The following is a 20,406-nucleotide window of genomic DNA, read 5'->3' as shown; positions in this document are numbered from 1 at the left end:
GAGAATTATGTGTTTGCTCCAGTGAACTATTAGAAATGTTAATTTTTATACCACAGTACCCTTAATTTGACATCTCTGCATAATCAAATGAATGGGGGAATCTCATGAAAACATGATAATTTCATACCAATAAAAAATATATTATTCTAAAAAAAGAAAAAAAGAAAAAAGAAATAGGACCATTAAGATTTTTTTTTTTGCATTGAGATTATTTTCACAACAACTCAAAACATTTCCCCTAAAGTAATGTCAAGACTTTCTTGTCAAGTTTTTTTTTTTTTTTTGTCATTGGTGATTCTCAATACTACATTTATTTTTATTTAAATCAGCATGAATTAAATACATTTCAATAAATACTATCAAAATAAATACATAACAATTTAATTTATTTTTACAGTATAGTATTAATAATGAGATATTTTGGTTTACGTTAATTAGGAATTGGGAGAAATTTGCTGAATTGTCATGGAAATGATGTCATAATTAGGGCTAGATTTGAGGGAGGATGCGAGGGGCATGGAAAATGTAAATGCAACTTTTGATATTCTTTAAAAAGAAGAGAACAGAAGGTATGATATATCTTTGATTCGTGTTTAAGGATATAACATCTTCTGACATTACATTGGAAAGAATAACGATCAAAGCTAAAGTGTGTTGATTAAGGGATCGTTGTCAAAGTTGCATTGAATTATTGAAAGTCACTGAGGTGTATGCATATGTTAGATAAATGTATGTGTTCATTATGTATTTATTAGGAAAAAGCTTTTGTCATTACTCTTTATCATAATCTTTACCATCCACATAGCCCTAAAAAGTGTGGGGCTCAAAAATAATTATCATTTGGAACTTATTTATGAAGTTATTTATATATATATATATATATATACTGTATATATATATATAAATATATATAAACATATATAAACATTTCAGTGCCCTACAAAGTCATCATCCCATCCCTCTTGAATTTTTTTTTACAGTTCGACTACTGGTCATAATGCTAAATTGGCAAATAATGAATCTTCCAACATTAAATCATTCCAAGATAAAACATTTTTTAAATGTGGAACATGTTCTTGACAGTTTTCATGAAATTCACCAAAATATTAAAATATAATGATGGAATAAGGCAGATTCAAAGATATTGATTTGTACCTAACCTCGGCTTGACGCCGTTTTCCCCTTCATTTCAGACTTCCTGTTGGATTAGTTGGGCTGAAAGAGTAAATTAGGGATTCTTGTTCACCTCTTGCTGGGATGTCCTGATGGAGCCTCCTAGTTTTAGAATAATCTGTTGTGCCCGTCACAGGCTATTTAAAACTCCTGCCGAGTTCAGAGTTAAAGGGCTTGTCAAACAAAGCAGAAGAGAGGTCACCATCCATAAACCAACAGTCTTTTATATAGCACTGATTTAGGACACAGCAGGTACAACTACAAGTGTTGAATGACATAAGTTTGATAGTAAAAACGAATACCAATGGCTGGCACTTGTTAGAATTATAAACAAAGAAAGCTTTTAACCATAAATGTTTATAACGTCTTGTACAGAACCAGTTTCAACATTTGTGTTTTCTCGTATCCTTTGGGATGCAGCTGGATAGTGAGACATGAACAGCTCTGGAAAATATCTGTTGTGCTCATGCCGATGGAATTGTTGCTGTGTCAGGTACAGTAGCATTCTGCAGCTGCTAGTGTCCCTCATGAAACAGCTGTTGTTTTTATCATTGGTATCATTTTTTCCCCCTTTTGCACATAGCCAATAATAAAAGTGTGTTAAAATCGTCCGTGGTTCAGAAAAACAAACAAGGTGTGGTGTTGTGTCAGTGTTGTGTGTGGGGGCCATGAATGTGTTTCATCTGTCCCAGAGGAAAAGAAATGTGGAACGTTCCGGTCTCGCCCTGTACAGCCTGCCAGCCCTTCGGCCCCCGGATAGTCCTGACTCCATCAGAGCCAGAGGAACGTCCCAGAGTGGGCCTGATTTACAGTAACAGTCAGGTTTTGCATAAGTTTGCTCACAAAAGCCTCTGGCCTTATTTGCCAACTGTCAACGTTCTTTTCTCAAGGGAAAACCGCTTCTGTGGACACTGGTGGCGAATACTAAATAGTGTCCACAATGCTGCCTGAAAATTTTCCCTTTCTCAAAATTGCAGGGTGGATGCTTTCCCGTCCAGAATCTGAGGCTGAAGTATTTTCGCTTCTCTGGTCCATGCTAGTTCTTTGTTTTTTTTTTGACACACTGCACATAGATTTATTAGAGTCAGAAGCTAGTAGCTCATTTTTGGGCACAGAAAGACGAACAGGATGATTGGTCGCTTCCTCGGCAATCTGGACCACAAGCCTAGGGCATCATCCAAGCCTTCTTTTGACTCTTCACCCTGGTGTTTGTGTCCTGGTTATACACTTGCAATGGTGTTTGACCTCTTTCTCAGGGCCTTTTTAATTCAATATTAGTTTGCTTTTTTAAATTTGTATATTTGTACTACAAAATCTCTCACTTGGTAGTCAGCTAGACAGTTTAGACATGGATAGGTTGTGTGACATGTACTTACATACTCCGCATTAAAAACATGAACAAAACTACACCGAATGAAATTGGTTTAGGACTTACTTTGAAACAATTTTCAGTTGTGAAGTAAACTTCATAATAATTATTAAGAAGCGGCAAGTAACATTAAATTAAACATTTTTTTGTTTTACACTTAAAAAATGCTGGGTTGTTTTAACTTGTTGAGTCAAAAAATGGACAAACATAACTGTTTAATTAAAATTACAAAAAAAAAAAGTCGTATATGACCATATTTGACTAAAATATGGGTTGAAACAACCCAGCATTTATTAGAGTGTCCAGTTAATATATATATATATATATATATATATATATATATATGTATATGTATGTATTTTTTTTTTCTAATTGTCTTTATATATTTTTCTCTCTCGTGACTTATTGACTGCTGATCATTGATCTGTCAAAATGTCCCATTCAGTCTGCATATTGTAAGGCCTATAATTACATTTCAATATTCAATTTTAAGCACATTTTTGTTGCTTTTGTATGATGAACAGTTCTGAAATTGTGCTGCCTGAGTTGATACTTGACGTGCAATGAAAGTCAAAACCAAACCACTGCACTACACCCTAATGGCCTTAGAAAGTAAATAGTGGTGCTAGTGTGGTTTAATGTCAAGAATTCAAGTAATTTCCTGGGCTTTCCCTCTGTAGTATATCGGCCCCCTGTCTGGAGTTATACAAGCTTTTCATAGGTCCCCTGACTCTGTGTTCTTATTGGCCGTCTTGCAACTCTATGTAAGTGTGAGAGCAGCACTTTTTCTTGTTTCAGAGCACGTCTTTTGTCCAATAGTCCTGAGATATTTCCTTCACTCTTTCTTTCTTCTCTTATTCCCTCCCTGTGATCTGAACTTGCACTTGCACAGTAGTACAATCAGTGCCTAAATGACAGATATTATAGTCCATCCACAAAAATGTGTCTATCTCCTTGGCGAAATTTCAGCCAACCAATGAAGCAGGGAATTGGTTGTCAGACGTTGCTGAGATACACTTTTGAGGCTTTCCAGAAATCCCATTTCTTATTCTTGTCTTGTTTCTGCGTCATATCCTGTGTCTGTTAAGCCTGAAATGTTCTGTACGCAAATATGTTAAACGTATATTTCACCCAAAAAGAAATATTCATTAGTCATTATTTACTTACTTTCAAAGCTTGTACACACAAATCAGTGGTATACTCTTAGAAGAAATGGTTCTATTTAGAACCAGAAATGGTTCCATCCCCTGCTTCATATATGGAACTCCAAAATGGTTCTATATAGAACCATTTTTTTGGTAAAAGGTTCTATTGGCCAAGTATGGAACCCCAGGGTTCTATATAGAACCCAGAGGAACCCTTTTTAAGAGTGTATAGAACCTTTTAGGGGTTCCAAATACGTAGCGCTGATAGAAAACTTTTAAGGTTCTATATAGAACCTTTTCTTCTATAAGTGTAACCAAAGTGGTTTGCTTACCAACATCCTTCAACAATCTTTTATGTTCTACAGAGGAGGAAAAAAAAAGTCATACAGGTTTGGAAGAACATGATGGTTTGTAACTGATGGCAAGATTAACATTTTTGGGGTTGAATTATCCCTGCAACAAATAATTTCACAAACTTGATTTCACACCTTGTTGAATTTCCAAATATGTTAGTACACAATTCTAAAAAAAAAACTTTGAAAATGTCTTTTCTCATTCTGCTTATTAAATAAATACAATAGCATACACTCCTTTACTGTCAACATGTTTATAGCTTAACTGAATAACACATTTGGTTTAATTTCACAGGTAATTGAAGCAAAAGGCTTTGTTTTTTTTACTTTTAGCCTTTATTGTAACTACATCAACTGCAAAAAGCATATTTCTCTGTTGACGGCCATTCAGAAGCCGGAAAATGTTCATATAATGACAGTAAATGTATATAAAAGGTCCCCTACTTGATGGAGGACTTGTATGATCAAGGTATGCTTTATGTATCGGTGGCCTTGTCCCAAATGCCACCCTAAAATCGTGCGGTCATCCTACACTTTTGTGACGTAATGCCGCAGGCTCAGCCAAAGTGTGCATCAAGGGCACAGATCGACCCTCAAACAGGGCACTCGTGAGCACCCTTCTGAAACCTATAAACAATTAAGACGCCCTACGGTGTTCTCGGACGTGACCGTGCAAACACGGTGGCCATTGTAAGTCCACAAGACCGTAAGTGCGTATGAATGTGTCATTTGGGACAGGGCCCAGCCGAGCATGCAAGCCATCCAAAGTACACTCCACTGACAGTGAATGCGGATGGACTCATTCGGCGCACTACCTAATAGACGTTTATTTTTACGCTGGGACATTAAAATCGTGCTTCATGGAAGCCAGAGCAGAATGCAAACAATGGAAGTATACTATAGGCTTCAAAAGCATGAAATAAACTGGTTGTCACAACAGGTTAGTGTAGTTGCTACTGGTGAAGGGCATGAAACTGTGCACATTGTTGTGGTGCCATCAACCAAACAGTGTTGTCATGATGTTATTTTACCTTATCTTACCTTATAATAAATTACACACATACTAGACTTTTGAATATTTATGTAATGATTATTTGCGCAATGTGTTTTTTTTTATTAAAAATTTGGTATTAGTTACTGACACGCAAGTTTTCTAGACAGCCTAGAGGCCATCGTCTGAAAACAATGTGTCTGTCAGACTCGTTTATTCCACAAGAATAAGACATCTTTCTGACACCGTCTTTCCAAAACCGTTTCTAACACTCCTGCCTTGGTAACAAACAATGGTGGCACCAAGATTCTAAGAAGTCCTGCCCTTCTTGCGACTCACCGCACCTTCACCTTCCTGTGACGCAACGCTCTACCTCACATGCAGACTGACAATAAAGATGCAAAAACATGCGCTAACAGGTTTTCATCAACTTCAAATAACCCCTCCAGCTCATCAGGAACTTCATTTGTCTAGAGGAATTGCACTTGTTATTCAGAGCTGTTGGTGCAGGTGTTGTTGGCTTGTGGGTTTGTGAAACGGATACCCCATTTTCTCCCTTCTCTTTGTTTCTCTCACAGCAAAGCAGATTTATTTAAACGGAGCAGTGGGATAATGCCAGCAATGCAAACTGATCTTGAGTCAGAGCTTCTCCTCTGCATGGGAACACACCGATAAAGGATCTGGTTTCACTCTCACCTCCTTTGTTCTGTTTGAGGTCGCTCAGTTCTGGCTGAACTCAGAGTGTGTGTTTTGTTTTGTCAAGTACTGCATTGTATTGGATGTTTCAATTTAGGTTTCTTTAATGCATATGCATCTAGCTGTTGTCTAGGTTGTAATTTTTAGATTCGGCTCAACGAGGAATACCACATTATTGCGGTTAAAAGGATAGTTCACTCAAAACTTAAAATTCTGTCTTTGTTTACTCACGACTTTTGACGGAATGCCCAAGCTGCTGTTTTCATACAATTAAAGTGATTTTATGCTGGCTGTAAAGCAATATTTTCAGTAAAGTGACTTAAATTTCAGCCTGTCTTCAAAACACTTGGAGTTTACTACATGTGGAGTTTTATGATTCTTCTTTGGAGGTTTTATTGTCGTATTTTGGTCCCCATCCACTCAGTGTATGGAAAAGTGCAGGGTGAACATTTTTCAAAACGTCTCCTTTTGTGTTGCACCAAATGAAATGCATCATATGGATTTGTGTGAGTAAATGACAGCAGAAGTATTTTGGGCAAATAGAGCATTGAGTGGTCAAACTCATATGTCTGGCCTCTGCCTAGAAGTGAACACATGTGGGAGTTTCACCAGACTCTGCAATGTTCCAGATAGGCTAGATGCACTTTCTGCACCTGCTAGTTGGTTCATCAATGTGAGCGTGTCCTTTCAACAACATTCTGCCATTGTGGTTTAATGCGGTTTTGGCTAGTAGGATTCATATGATCGACATAGTGTCTATTAAAGGAGTAGTTCACTTTTACAAAAAATAAAAAAAAACTTTTGCTGATTATTTACTCACCCCCATGTCATCCAAGATGTCCATGTCATTCTTTCTTCAGTCGAAAAGAAATTAAGATTTTTGATGAAAACATTCCAAGATTTTCCTCCATATACAGTAATGGACTTTACTGGTAACCAAATGGTTCAAGGTCCAAAAGACAGTTTCAGTGCAAACTGCAAACTGTTTAAAGGGCTTTAAACGATTCCAGACGATGAATAAGGGTCTTATCAAGCGAAACGATCGCTCATTTAAAAAAAAAAGTTTACGTTTTATAAGCTCAAAGGTTGCCTTGCTTTGTTCTGTGATGAGCGTTCATGACTCTCCTGTTCAAACTCGTTTATCAAAATGAACGAATCTTTTCCCGAGTCAATTCGTTCATTTCGTTCGTTGAATGAACCAAATGACACAAAAAAAGATTTGTTCATTTTGATAAACGAGTTCAAACAGGAGAGTTACCAGTTTATTTAGAAGGCAGAACTTAATCAGTCATATTGTGCATTGCAGTTTCTCCCGCTCATACTGTAGTAATACGAGTGAACCGCCTTGTATACAGTCTTTGGTGTGGACCAGAAAACTTCAGAACAGAAAACAGAAAACTGTAACAGAAAACTCAAACACAAAGTCATTTAGACATTAGTGGGGCTAATTATAATCATTTGATACATTATTGTCATGCATTCTTCATCCTTTCGTGCTATGATGGAGGTATCGTATGTTGTGTGCAGCACATGTGTATGGTCCTCAATTCTCTTAAGTGGAGGGATTGAAAACACTTGTGCCTCTTAATCACTGCTTCTTTGCCATGTTTCCACACTCTCAGAGCCATGTGTCATTATGGTCTTACAAACTGTCACGTCATCACGCAACTGGTGGAATACAACAAAACAAATACAAGAATAACATGCAGCTTGGAAGACTCAAGAAAGATTCTTGGGCTATGTTTAGGCTCCGTGCAAACAACCAGCACTGAGTCGTGTAAACATGGAAAAACACTGACCAGTCTTATGCTCAGGTTTTGTTGCATACAGGTGGTAACAGGAGTGTACATCTTGCTGTGAAGTGTTTCATGGTGCATTAAGTGACTTGCATTTAGCATTAGCCCTCATGAGTGAAGTATGTAGTGCTGAGTGTGTTTTGGAAAAGCTCCATTTGTCCATTTTGAGTCTTTGTTTCATTTCATTCTTATCATGTCTGTGCTTTTCCCCCCACTTCTCTGCTGTAACAGGGAAGTTGGACACATTTAAAGTTATAAATCACAAGTTATTCTCTTTCTGACTTTTTCAGGTGTGCAAACTTGCAATTTAATATAATTAATTGTTCAACAGCTGCTTAAAGTAAATTTAATCATTGCTTTTTTGATCGGAAGTACCGAGTTTAATTTTGAGTATTTATTTTCTATAACTCAAGGCTATTATATTATATTATATTATATTATATTATATTATATTATATTATATTATATTATATTATATTATATTATATTATATTATATTATATTATATTATATTATATTATATTATATTATTAAGCATATATTATATTATATTATTAAGCATATATTAAAGTATAGTATAAAAACGTGTATATACTATAATGTTGAAAAAAAAAATCTTATGAGTGAATTTGGGCATCGCAGTATAAAAATGCCAATTCATTTTGAGATTTCCTAAAGAATACATGTAATATTGTACTTTTTTTTTTTTAAAGATAATTTTTACCGTAATGTCACACTTATGTTAAGGTAACACTTTACAATAAGGTTCATTAGTTAACTACATTAGTAAACACTAACTAAGAATGAACAATACTACTTCAGCATTTGTTAATCTTTGTTAATGTTAATTTCAACGTTTACTAATACTTTATTAAAATCTTGTTAACATTAGTTAATGCACTGTGAACTGACATGAACAAACAATGAACAGCTGGATTTGTATTAACTAACGTTAACAAAGATTAACAAATGTATTATTCATGGTTAGTTCACGTTAGTTAATACATTAGCTAATGTTTAATAAAAGAACCTTATTGTAAAGTGTTACCCATGTTAATTTAAAAAGTTAATTTAAAAGTAAAGATATGATAAATGAGCACATAGTTCATTTCAAATGACATACACAGTATACCAATTTGGCACTGATATGTTTTGCATCCCTTGTATAGCTTGTTAGATATATCTTGTATATCAGGATCTCTCAGATGCTTTACTCAACCCAACATTTTCCTTTTCAGTTTCAAGTCAGGCCAGTAAGATTTGTAAGTCTAATATATCCCTGACTCTGATGATTGAGAGGTCTGTGTTGATCTTCCAAGGTTTCCTGCATTTTATGGTGAATGATTCATCTTTTCGAATCCATGCCATTTTCCTCACTGTTTCAAAAATGCAGTCTCAAGAATTTCACAAGCTCTCTGATTGACAGGTCCTGGAAACCATTGCCCTTCTCTTCTCCAAACAGTTGTTAGTAATAAGCGAAGGCAGTTTAAATCTGTGAGAGTTTGCGCTCTAAAGGTGGGAATGGAAGTTCCTCTGAGAAGAACACTCCATAGGAGGCCTTTGATTTGACCCTCACAGTCTCAACGAGCTGCTGTTGCCGGGACAGCACTGTGTAATATGCACCAACAACTTAATTGTGTGTGTGCTTAAGTTGCTATAGGCAGCGTTGTTGCATTGTTCCTGCTCCTTTCTCACGCTCCATGTCCTGGGAGGTTCTGTTGTTATGGGCTGGGTTATAGTCTGGCCACTGGGAATGACGTCCCTCGCCTCATGAACGTGGACTCTGCAAATCCAGACGTCAAGAACTATCCCTAACATCTTTACTCACCTAGACAGCTCCCTTGGATTAATAACATCTGAGGTCACCCCACATGTGTCATTAAATTAGACGACTCCCTGGAATACTTTTTTCTGTTTGGTTATTGTTGTATTATAAGGACTGATAAACTGTAATATTGATCAAATTGCTATATAGATGTAGTTTAATGTCTCTCATCTCTGCACAATTATCGGTATTTGATTGATTTGGTAAATTTGGCCAATTAAAAGCAGAATAATGTGTATATATACATAATATATACAGTATAGTTGAAATGGATGTGTCATGGACAGTGTAGCTTGAATAAGATTGGATTGTCCTATATTCCAATCCATTAAGGGCCCATCTATATTGGAAATCCAATGAAACTGACTGTTTGATTTCTGGTTAACCCTTTAAGACCGACGGGAGCGTCGGCGCTCCGGTTTGCGTGTGTCTGTTTAACAGCCTATAGAAACTGAAACCAAGTGGCTAGCTCAATCATTCTTTTTGCATACAAAACCAGAGATGTAAAATTGTCAGATCAAGCCTCCAACATGCGCATGTTGCGTTGTTTTCACCCTCTAATGAGTCTGTACAAAATGCGCAAAATGCGTTTCTCAAAAAAATCACAAAAATGCATTGCACGTCTTTGCACACATGATCTGTAGATCTGCGATTGATAGTAACGCCTTCCGATGGCGCATTGAGGTATCACGTTCGGTGCACATGGCAGATCAAGCCTCAACATGCTCATGTTGCGCGGTTTCCACCCTCTAATGAGTCTGTAATAATGCGCGTTTCCAAAAAAACACACAAAAATGCATTGCACGTCTTTGCACACATGTGCTATAGACCCGCAATTGGTAGTTGCGTCTTCCGATGACGGATCCATGGACTGATCACGACATCACTTCCTGTGCACTTTGACCCCAGCTTGTGTCGCATGTAGTGACGTCAGAAGCAGCGTCTTTTGGCCATGCGTTTGACTGAATATATAATAGGTTTGACTCGCACTTGACTCCCATCTGCTATATGTTCCTTCTTATCATTATTGTCTTTTTACCATTGCTTCATTCTATCATTTCTTTCTCGTTTATACACTCGCAAATACAAGCACATTCACACACCCCCCCCCCCCCCCCACACACACACACACACGTGTGCGCATGCGCGCAACGTTATGTCAAAATGAAAGTACACGGACGCACCGAATTCCTTCTGCTCATCGCCTTTATTTATTTATTTTATATTTATTTTATTATTAATTGTTCTGACAGGGTCTATTTAATTTATATTCTAACCAATTCAATGTTCAATCAATGTTCAAAAGCAAAATGTTATCTGTTTGACCACAAATGTAATTGAATATTTTACATATGGCATTTTACTCCCCTTTTTTAAATGAGTGTATCTTAAAAACTAATTGATGTAAACAGTTCAAATCAATTCTGTATAGTTTTAAACTGTTTTATGCACATTTTTCTCATTGACAAGTTTGAGGTTTACATTTATCATTTTTTTGTATTGAATAAAATATGGAGATTTTTTTTCAAAAAAATTGTTTTTCTTTTTGTTTATTGCATTTTTGAGATATTTATCTAGGTACTATTGATTTATTACAAACATAGCCTTCAAGTAGAGAAAGTAAGGATTATTTTGATGTATGGCATGTGAAAATGCTCAAAAGAATGACAGCACAGCATGTAAAAATAGAAAGATATACTCTGGTGGAACTGTTCTATGGCAGGTCATAAAGGGTTAAACCTCTGTAAGATTTAACCATATACTTTAAGATAATCAATGAGATTTTAATCAGCTCGACTTGAGCTGAATTGTGTAATTTCTGAACCATCAGCGTCAAATATAATGACTTTAAACCATGCAGGTGTCACCCTGTACTACCCCATTTGGCCATTGGCAATTCATGCCACTGCTTGAGCCAATGTTCATATGTTGGGTTGGTTGGAATGCTCAAAAATATCAGCGTGCAGGTGACTTACTGATAGTCATCTCTGGAAATGGAGCTGAGATAAGAGAAAGTATTTCATCCAAAAAAGACACAATTCCACTTTCACATTTGAAAACATTGGCTGTGGCAATAAAAGAAATGGCATCACAGCATAGACGAAACATTTTGTTTTGCCGGAGATCAGGTGGTTAACTTAAAGACCTATCAGACATGAACTCCTAAACGGATTGCTTTGGTATTTTTTAAGGAACCAGCTATTTTAACAGCAAATATACACAAACACAGCATGTCCCAATTAAGAACACGCGATCCCAGCAGACGAGTTGTCGCGCCGTGTGATTGACCCACACAAGGTTTAAAGGTCATGTTAAACACGCGTGTCATGTCAAGGATTTGTGACCCTGGACACCTCAGGGTGTTCATGCTACATGGTCTTTTAAAATGTCTAGCAACTCAAGTGATATGTTTCCTGCTTATATGACTGCTGTGATGTACTGTGAAACTGAGTGCATGAAGTCACAGAACTTGTAGGTTCTAAAACATGAAGATAACTTCTGTTATCTGAAGATAAGGCTTTCTACAGCAGGGTGCAACATAGAGCCTGAAACCGTTTTCCATTTCAGTAGAATAGATGAACAGTAAAAAGTGGTGCTAAACGAATATGTTTGAAATAAAACTCCGACCCTGTGATAGTTATTTTTATTGTAATAAAAATGAAGTAAACAGTTTCTAAAATAAAAAAGCAGCTACTGTAGAATGGTAAATTACTATGCACAAAACATGTAGGAGTGTGCATGTAGCCTAACCTATCTTTCTATCTATTTATCTTTTTTTTAAAGAGGGGGAAACGGATATTTGATGTGTTTAAAGGGTTAGTTGACCCAAAAATGAAAATTCTGTCAGTAATTACTCACCCTCATGTTGTTCCAACCCCGTAAGACCTTCGTTCATCTTCGGAACACAAATTAAGATATTTTTGATGAAATCTGAGAGCTGGATCACTCCTCCATACTAGTCCATAGGCTTCTTGAGGAATTGAAACTTGCTGGTCTCAAAGTTATTAAAGACATCGTTAAAATAGTCCAAGTGACTACAGCGGCTCAATCTTAAGTTTATCTAACGACGAGAACACTTTTTGTACGCAAAAAACAACAAAAATAACGACTTTATTTCAACTATTCATTTATTTCTCTCTCTGCCTCGAGTCAGGTTAGTTTAATAGCGTAAGCTTCTGTTATTGTACGTCACACGCATCACACACGACAAGTGTCGGCCATTAGTGAGCCTACGTGTGACGTAGCTCTACGCTATCACACTACGTTAACTGACTAGAGGCGCAAAGAGAAGGAAGTGAATAGTTGAAATAAAGTCGTTATTTTTGTTGTTTTTTGCGCACAAAAAGTGTTCTCGTCGTTTGATAAACTTAAGATTGAGCCGCTGTAGTCACTTGGACTATTTTAACGATGTCTTTAATAACTTTTCGAGGCCAGCAAGTTTCAATTCCTCAAGATGTCTATGGACTAGTATGAAGGAGTGATCCAGCTCTCCGATTTCATCAAAAATATCTTAATTCGAAGATGAACGAAGGTCTTACGGGGTTGGAACAACATGAGGGTGAGTAATTACTGACAGAATTTTACTCAACATTTTTGGGTGAACTAACTCTTTAAAACTTAACAGATAATAGTATACTTTATTGATGATCACATCTAATATTTCTCCAAGCAAAAACATTGGAATGTGAATTAATGGAAAGAGGTGTTATCAATAACCTTCCAAAGATCTAACTAAATGTTGTAAACTGCGCAATTGCTGTTTTATTGTTTATCGCAAAATTTGGGATAGCAATTATATTTATTTTATTTGTAATAGTTGATTGTATATATCTAATGGTTCTTAAAGTACAAAACATTGGATTTGTGCCTCTGGTGCTTAAAAAAGGGTAATGTAATGTGGAAATTGTGAGGCTAAAAATTGCTTTGCAAGAATTCAATATTAGTCTGCTAATTTCCTGAAGAAACCGAAGGCGGTGTCTGTATTTCTTATATAAATGTTGACTTTTTACATACAGCTTCCGTTTGGGAACACGCGCCCGGGCCGTTGTGTAAATTTCAGTGCGGGTGTTTTTTCTTGAGTGCCTTTGTATGTATAGCTGTGCCGAGTTGTCAGAATCGTGGTGGGAGGCTGCTGTGAGTGATCTCCGACCGCTTTTGTAATTATAATGCGTTTTGTGTCGATTCCCGACAAACGGTCTTCCTACCCTTTTGTCTCTGCGAAATAGCCTCTTGACAGAGTTCATATCCATTATGAGAATATCATAAGCCTCTCCTCAGCCCTCACAAAGCGTCGTGACAGACTCATGCTCATGCTGTGGAAATCTTCATCTGCTGAAGTGCAAGAAATCGAAGAACGGACGCTCTGTCATTCAGTCACTCTGCTCCACAATGGCCTCATTCAGGAAAGGCCTTCCACTAAACGGTGTCAAACTAAATTAGAGAGAGAAAAGTGTGAGGGAGAGAGATAGAGGGGTAGCGGTCACTAGAGCTACTGGTCCCGCGCCAACTGCCCCGACCGTCTACCTCCCAGAGAGAGTCGACACACTGAAAAGCCCCGAGGGAGGCTGCCGTCACCCAGGAAACAGCAGAGACTACAGGCGGAGACACAGAGGACAGGCTTGAGGAGTTCGGCTGAATTGTCCGTTGTTGTGGGCAGCAGGCGGTGATTTGTGGTCACAGCAGACTGTGAACCAAGCCAAAATGGTGTAGACAAAACAGAGAATAAAAGACGCTCTTTGTTAGGCTAGGCTACAATATAAAGTAGAACAAAAAACATTTGATCAACAGACATTCATTTGGACTATTCTGGTTATAACTCTTAATAGTTGTCAGTGTTTTTTAAGGCCAGTCTTTGTATCTACCACTCTGGGGGAAAAAAGTAGATTCAATTCAACTCAGAAATTGATAGTGAATTTCACAAATAATTACAACAGCAAGTAACACATTGAATTAAACATGACATTTTGAAAGAGACCATTTCTTGTATAATGTTTTCAAATAATCTTTACAATAAGGTCTTGCATGAACTAACAATGACCAATACATTTGTTATAGTATTTATTCTACAAATAAAACAGTTCATTGTTTGCTCATGTTCCTTCACGGTCACCGCGATTTTGCCAAGTAAGACATGGTCCTGGATCAACATATTTTGTAAACATTTCTGTCCCAAAATGTAGTAAACCTAAACCTAACCCTACAACTTTTTCCCTAAAATCAGGTAATGATAGGTGAATAACACTGATGTTTAAGTACTTCACCCTGGTTCTAAGCCTAAACTTGACATAAACTGTAAACTTGTCCCTCAAATCTGATTGGTTGACTGGAAAGTTGATCCAGGATCAACAAAGATGGTGATCCAGGATCAACAAAGATGGTGATCCAGGAACATGTGGTACTTGGTGAAATCACGTTCACCGTTAGTACACAGTGTATTAACTAATGTTAATAAACACAACTTTTGATTTTAATATTAGTAAATGTTGATAGAAACATTAACTAAGTAAAAGTATTGTTCATTCTCATGTTAACTATTAACTAATGTTAATGAGACCTTATTGTATAGTGTCACCAAATAATTTGTTGCATGCTCTTATCTTCCAGGATTTTTAGATAAAATAAATATTTTACCTTTAAATTTTGATAGTTGTATCCTATAAATCCTTATCATATTAGTATAAAATCCCTAGCAGTGGGTCCTTTACTGCCCCTCACTTGCATTTCCAGATGTACACAGCAGAGAGCGCCCTGTGCCAAGAACTCACACTATTTCAAAGCTTGATTCCTGAAATGCCACCATTATATTGTCTTTCCAAAATACTTTTACATTGACATGACTTTACATGCCATTTTGGATGTATAATTGTAGCAGTAATTTGCCATAAATCGGAACCGGATTGTTTTTTCTTCATTGAAAAAACTGTGAAAACACAGTTGTTTGCTTTATTCTGGCCGATCACTTATTCCGGACTTGTCCACAAACTTATTACATAAAATTATTACATTGAAATAATTTCCCAAAGTGTAATTTGTGTGGAAATATTACGAAGTTTGTAAACAGAACGTTTACCAGAGAACACCCTGAAGGCGAGAGGAGACGCGACAGCAGAGTAAATAAAACATAGGTTGAAAGACATAAAAATATCGAATGGGTTTATATATATCTCTGAAAGAAACTGGAATCGGGCTTGAATAATCATGATCTAATTTCAAAGTATTACTCTTTTTACTGTATTTTTGATCAAATAAATGCAATCTCGGTAAGCATAAAGGACTTTTTTGCAGAAACATCTTACTGACCCAAAACCTTTAGACGGTGTATGCAAATAAAGAAAACGTAACAGCAATATTGAATGTTTTGTCTTGGAGAAAAGTATGGTCCGGTTTCAATGCAATGAAAGGTTGTTTTTTATTTTTGTTTCAGTTGCATTGAGGAAAAAGAGTGCATTGTTTCACCACTAACCTACAGTATTGAGAAAAAATGACAACTGTTTTTGGTGCAGGAAAATTAAATTAAGTGGACCTTCAGGAAAAAAAAAAAAACAGGCAAATGCTACAAAGTGTATTATATATGCCCCCTTAAAAGTAGTTTAATATGCAGCTAGAAGTAAGCCATCATTGGTTGATTTGTTTCAGCTTTTTTGCCCAAACTGGCTCATCCAAAAGGATTGGTTTGGGGCAGTATCTGCTTGGTCAACCCATGGCAGATACACTCTCAGAAAAAAGGTACAAAAGCTGTCACTGGGGCTGTACCTTTTCAAAAGGTAAACTTTTGTCCATTTTAGGTGCTAATATGGACATTGTAGGTGCTAATATGTACATTTTAGGTGCTAATATGGACATTTAGGTGCTAATATGGACATTTTAGGTGCTAATATGGACATTTTAGGTGCTCATATGTACATTTAGGTGCTAATATGGACATTTTAGGTGCTATTATGTAAATTTTAGGTGCTAATATGGACATTTTAGGTGCTAATATGGACATTTTAGGTGCTAATATGTGCATTTTAGGTGCTAATATGGACATTTTAGGTGCTAATATGGACATTTTAGGTGCTAATATGTGCATTTTAGGTGCTAATATGTGCATTTTAGGTGCTAATATGGACATTTTAGGTGCTAATATGTGCATTTTAGGTGCTATTATGTACATTTTAGGTGCTAATGTGGAAATTTTAGGTGATATTATGAACATTTAGGTGCTAATATGTACATTTTAGGTGCTAATATGTACATTTTAGGTGCAAATATGTACCATTAAGGTACCAATATGCACCCTTTACAAAAGTGTACTATTTGAAAAGGTACCGTCACAGTGACAGCTTTTGTACCTTTTTTTTCTGAGAGTGTAGGGTAGTGTTTACGAAACAACCATTATTTTTGCTGTTAATTTTGGTGACACCAGCGGCTCAGAAATTACACGCTTCAGCTTTAAGTATACCCTTGCAATTGGAAAAAAAACAAACACCGCTACCCTTTCCCCTCATCTGACACTTTCCACTGCAGGTTCAACCTTCAGAAAGTATGTTTCCCCACCGCTATCATAAATACTCAATAACACCACCAGGCCTTTAGAGAGCGTGTGCCCACTTGACCTCACAGCAGCGATGTTTAGTTTCACCTCACACTCATAGTAGTGTTGTTTATATAAATCAAGACACCACACAGTGGTGCTGGGCGGGAGCTGTAAGATTAAAGCACGGCTGTTTCACAGACATTCACCCAACAATATAAAAAAATAAAATGACCTCATGCTTTTCCACCCACAACACCCCTTTTTTAATCCACCGCAGCATGACTCGCACACTGTTGTTGTTACCATCACACACTCAGTCCGGCCACAGACAGTGTAATTAAATTTCCTCGGTTGCTCATAGCAGAAGTGAAATGGTTAAACGATTCTCTGGCTAACATGGATGTTTTTACATAGCTGAGTTGAAAGGAGGAGTGCTCATTGTTAGGAAACTTAAACCACTGACATGGCATGACAGGTTCATTCTGTCTCTCTCGGTGTGTCTCTTGCTCGCACTCTCTCTCTCTCTCTCTCTATCTCTGGCTGTGCCATGAGTCTTAGAGCGCTCCTAAATAGCAACAAGTAAGCATGTGGCCGGTACGGGCTGGAGAAACTCAACAGGACATGAGGATTGAGAGAGAAAGAGAGAGAGGGTTCGAGGGGGAGTGAAGACGACTGAAGCCCTCCCCTCCTCAACACACTCATAATGTTGAGTGTTATATACTTTCTACGAAGCTTCTTTAAGGTAAGGGTGCTTCAGCTTGTTATCATAGCATTCAGTCGGCTACGGATTGTTGGTGCAGATTAAGATCACACCGTCATGGTGGTTAGTTAGTTATAGCTTTCAGTTCATTTTCATTTGAAGTTATCTTGTAACTGCGCCTCTTGGAAAGATGACAGCGTTGAGTTCAATTACATTTTTGAAATATTTGTTTTGGTGAAAGAAATGTTGAATGTTGTTGCAGATAATATTAGCATGCCAGGATCTGATACGTTTGCTTTTTTTAGTCTGATGAGATTAAGTTTGATCACTTTTGATTAGAGATTCATTTTAGTGTCTGACAAACGTCTTATAACAGCAGTTTGGTTGTATCCTTGGGTTTGTTTCGTGAGATCACATATGTTTTTGATTAATTGAAGGACGCCTAGAACAGCGCCTGGACTTTCTCCCATTGAGTCAGTGAAGCTTCACCAACGGCCGTATTAGTGTGCGTGAGTGGTCTTGTGCTGTTGGGAAGCGTTGGCAGCGTCTTCAGCGTTGTCATGGATTTGGGTGCTGTTAAAAAATGTTTTTTAGTGGCACAGCAAGGCAAGTAGTTTTTCAGCTTGATCATAGCCTAACTTTAACAGAGAGCCTTTTTACACTTGGTCACTTCATGTTTTATAAACTGTTCCATTTACACAACGTTTCTCCGTAAAACGAATATAAGTCCAATCTTCAATGCCTGCGTTTTATGCAAATTCACTGGAGTTCAAGTCAGTGAAAGCAACAGATTTGAGCTGTATTTTATCCCAGTCAGCTGAATCTACAGTTACTGTCACGGCGGAGGTGGAAACCCTTTAACATGGTGCCATCGGCCTCCAGTAAGTCCAGTAGTGCGTACAGGGCGTTTTGGTCACTGCCAGTGTTAATGTTTCGAAGTGCAGTCATGCATACAGTACACAAAAGAAAAAAAGTGGCAAGATTGAAAGAAATGGATGATTAAACTAAGCTTAGTTAATGTACAAATAGCATTGAAGTTTTAACACATTTTAAAGCACACTTTTCAAGTGAAATCTAAACTATAGATGTTTGTTAGAGTTTAAATGATAAAACATGGACATTTAGAAAAGCTCTCTTAAAACAAACATTTCACATTCCCTCCAGATTAATTCATTTCATTCCTTTCTTGCTGGATGGAAATTACATTTTTTTTGGAATAAAACCTTTCATAGCTAGCATTTTATGTGACCTAAATGCTCATAATTACAAAATATTGTCACAATTTTGGGATAAATTGAATAACAATGTGATTTAAAATGACTTTATTGGTGATATTCTGTTTGCAAAGAATTATTTACCTTTTTCTTCAAACATTAAAGTCATATTTTAGCTCAAACTCTTCAATGACACCGTTTACTTATGTAAAAAAAGTACACCAACTTTAGAAAAAGAGTTTGATGTTGTAGAAATTGGCTTTATGCACAGCTTCACTACTTCCTGAACTTCAGCCAGTTCCTTGTTTCCTGTCTGCACACCCAGGTGTGTCTGACCTTAGTAGTCACAACAACAATAATCGGCACACCTGAATTAATCAAGTTGGTCCAATAATGGCAGACAGGAAACAAGGAGCTGGCTGAAGTTCAGGAAGTAGTGAAGCTGTGCATAGAGACTATTATGCCATTACTGTGGAACAGTAAAAAAAAAAATATTAAAGAGATATAAAAAATGGTCTCTTATTAGTATTATTATTTGTTTAGAATGTCATAAAATCATAGAATATCATTTTAAACATTTTGATTTTTTTTATAGTTCACACAGAAATTGAAATACTGTCATCATTTACCCAATGCGCCCAAATACACTGTAAAAACATATTTTCATGATTTGTAGTCACAACGTTTTTTCTTTTGTCAAATCAACTTAAATACTTTCTGTAGTTCAGATAACATAATATTTTGAGTTTCTGATGATTAAATCAATCTGCTTCATTGTGTTAACTCAATTTTTCAATTTCAATGAACTTAAAATTTTAAGGCAACCAGGTTACTTCATTTTTTAAGTTAAACCAACAATATTTTTTTTCAGTGTAGTTCGCCCAAAGATTAAACATAATTTACTCACCATCATGTCGTCGTTCATTCAAAATATAATATCTTAATAATTTCACATGCAGATGAAAGAAAGTCATACAGGTTTCAAACAACATAAGGGTGAGTAAATGATGACCGTATTTTTTACTTCTACTACTAACTACTTCTGTGTCCAATCTGTGTCCAAATATGTCCCCTACTTTAACTGGTAGAAAAGCAAAAGTCTTGCCACCTGACTTATGAACAGGACACTACAGTAGTGTTGTAATGAAGCAGCTCTGCAGTTTAAGCGCAGTCTTACTCGGCCGTTTCAGCAGCCTCATCTGTGATGTAAGATCTTCTCATTGGGGGGCATTGTTCAACTGCAATGTTATGCACAGCATGTGTCAGATTATGACCGTGAATAAATGCATCCTCACACTGTCTGGGTCTCTCTGAAAGAGATTCGTTTGTATTTATACTATGGCTTTTTGCCATGGGAAATGTAGGCAGATTATACATGAGCTCGGTCAGCATAACTTCTGCCTGATAATTTCAGACATAATTTTTTTTTTTCAACAGCTTAATCAATCAGCTTTCAAACTTCATGACATGAACAGGAAACAGCCTTGACTTTTAGCCTTTTATATCTCTACACCCCCAGCTGAAATAAGAGCCACGAAACAGCACTTTCCCAAACAATACCGTTCTCAAGCAAAGTCATTGTGACAGAGGATCCGTCCCAATCTGCTCTCCCGCCAGGAATATTA

General features: G+C 36.8%; 1 protein-coding gene across 5 annotated transcripts in view; it reads left to right on the top strand.

Moving 5' to 3' along the window:
• arhgef4 (Rho guanine nucleotide exchange factor 4) overlaps positions 1–20,406 on the top strand; it is an 81,354-nt gene that overhangs the window by 10,167 nt on the left and 50,781 nt on the right. Inside the window, exon 1 of one of the 5 annotated variants that reach the window (XM_039676672.2) lies at positions 17,220–17,609. The exons of the other annotated variants lie outside the window; for them this stretch is intronic. Coding sequence (XP_039532606.2) covers positions 17,571–17,609 — 39 coding nt within the window. The 5' untranslated portion in view covers positions 17,220–17,570. Of the gene's footprint in view, positions 1–17,219; positions 17,610–20,406 lie in introns of those variants that run through there. 5 annotated transcript variants of the gene reach the window in all.

The sequence above is a fragment of the Pimephales promelas genome, chromosome 5, assembly GCF_988280905.1.
Source record: "Pimephales promelas chromosome 5, fPimPro1.hap1.1, whole genome shotgun sequence".
Lineage (NCBI taxonomy): Eukaryota > Metazoa > Chordata > Actinopteri > Cypriniformes > Leuciscidae > Pimephales > Pimephales promelas.
This window is presented reverse-complemented; position numbering and strand designations above follow the sequence as displayed.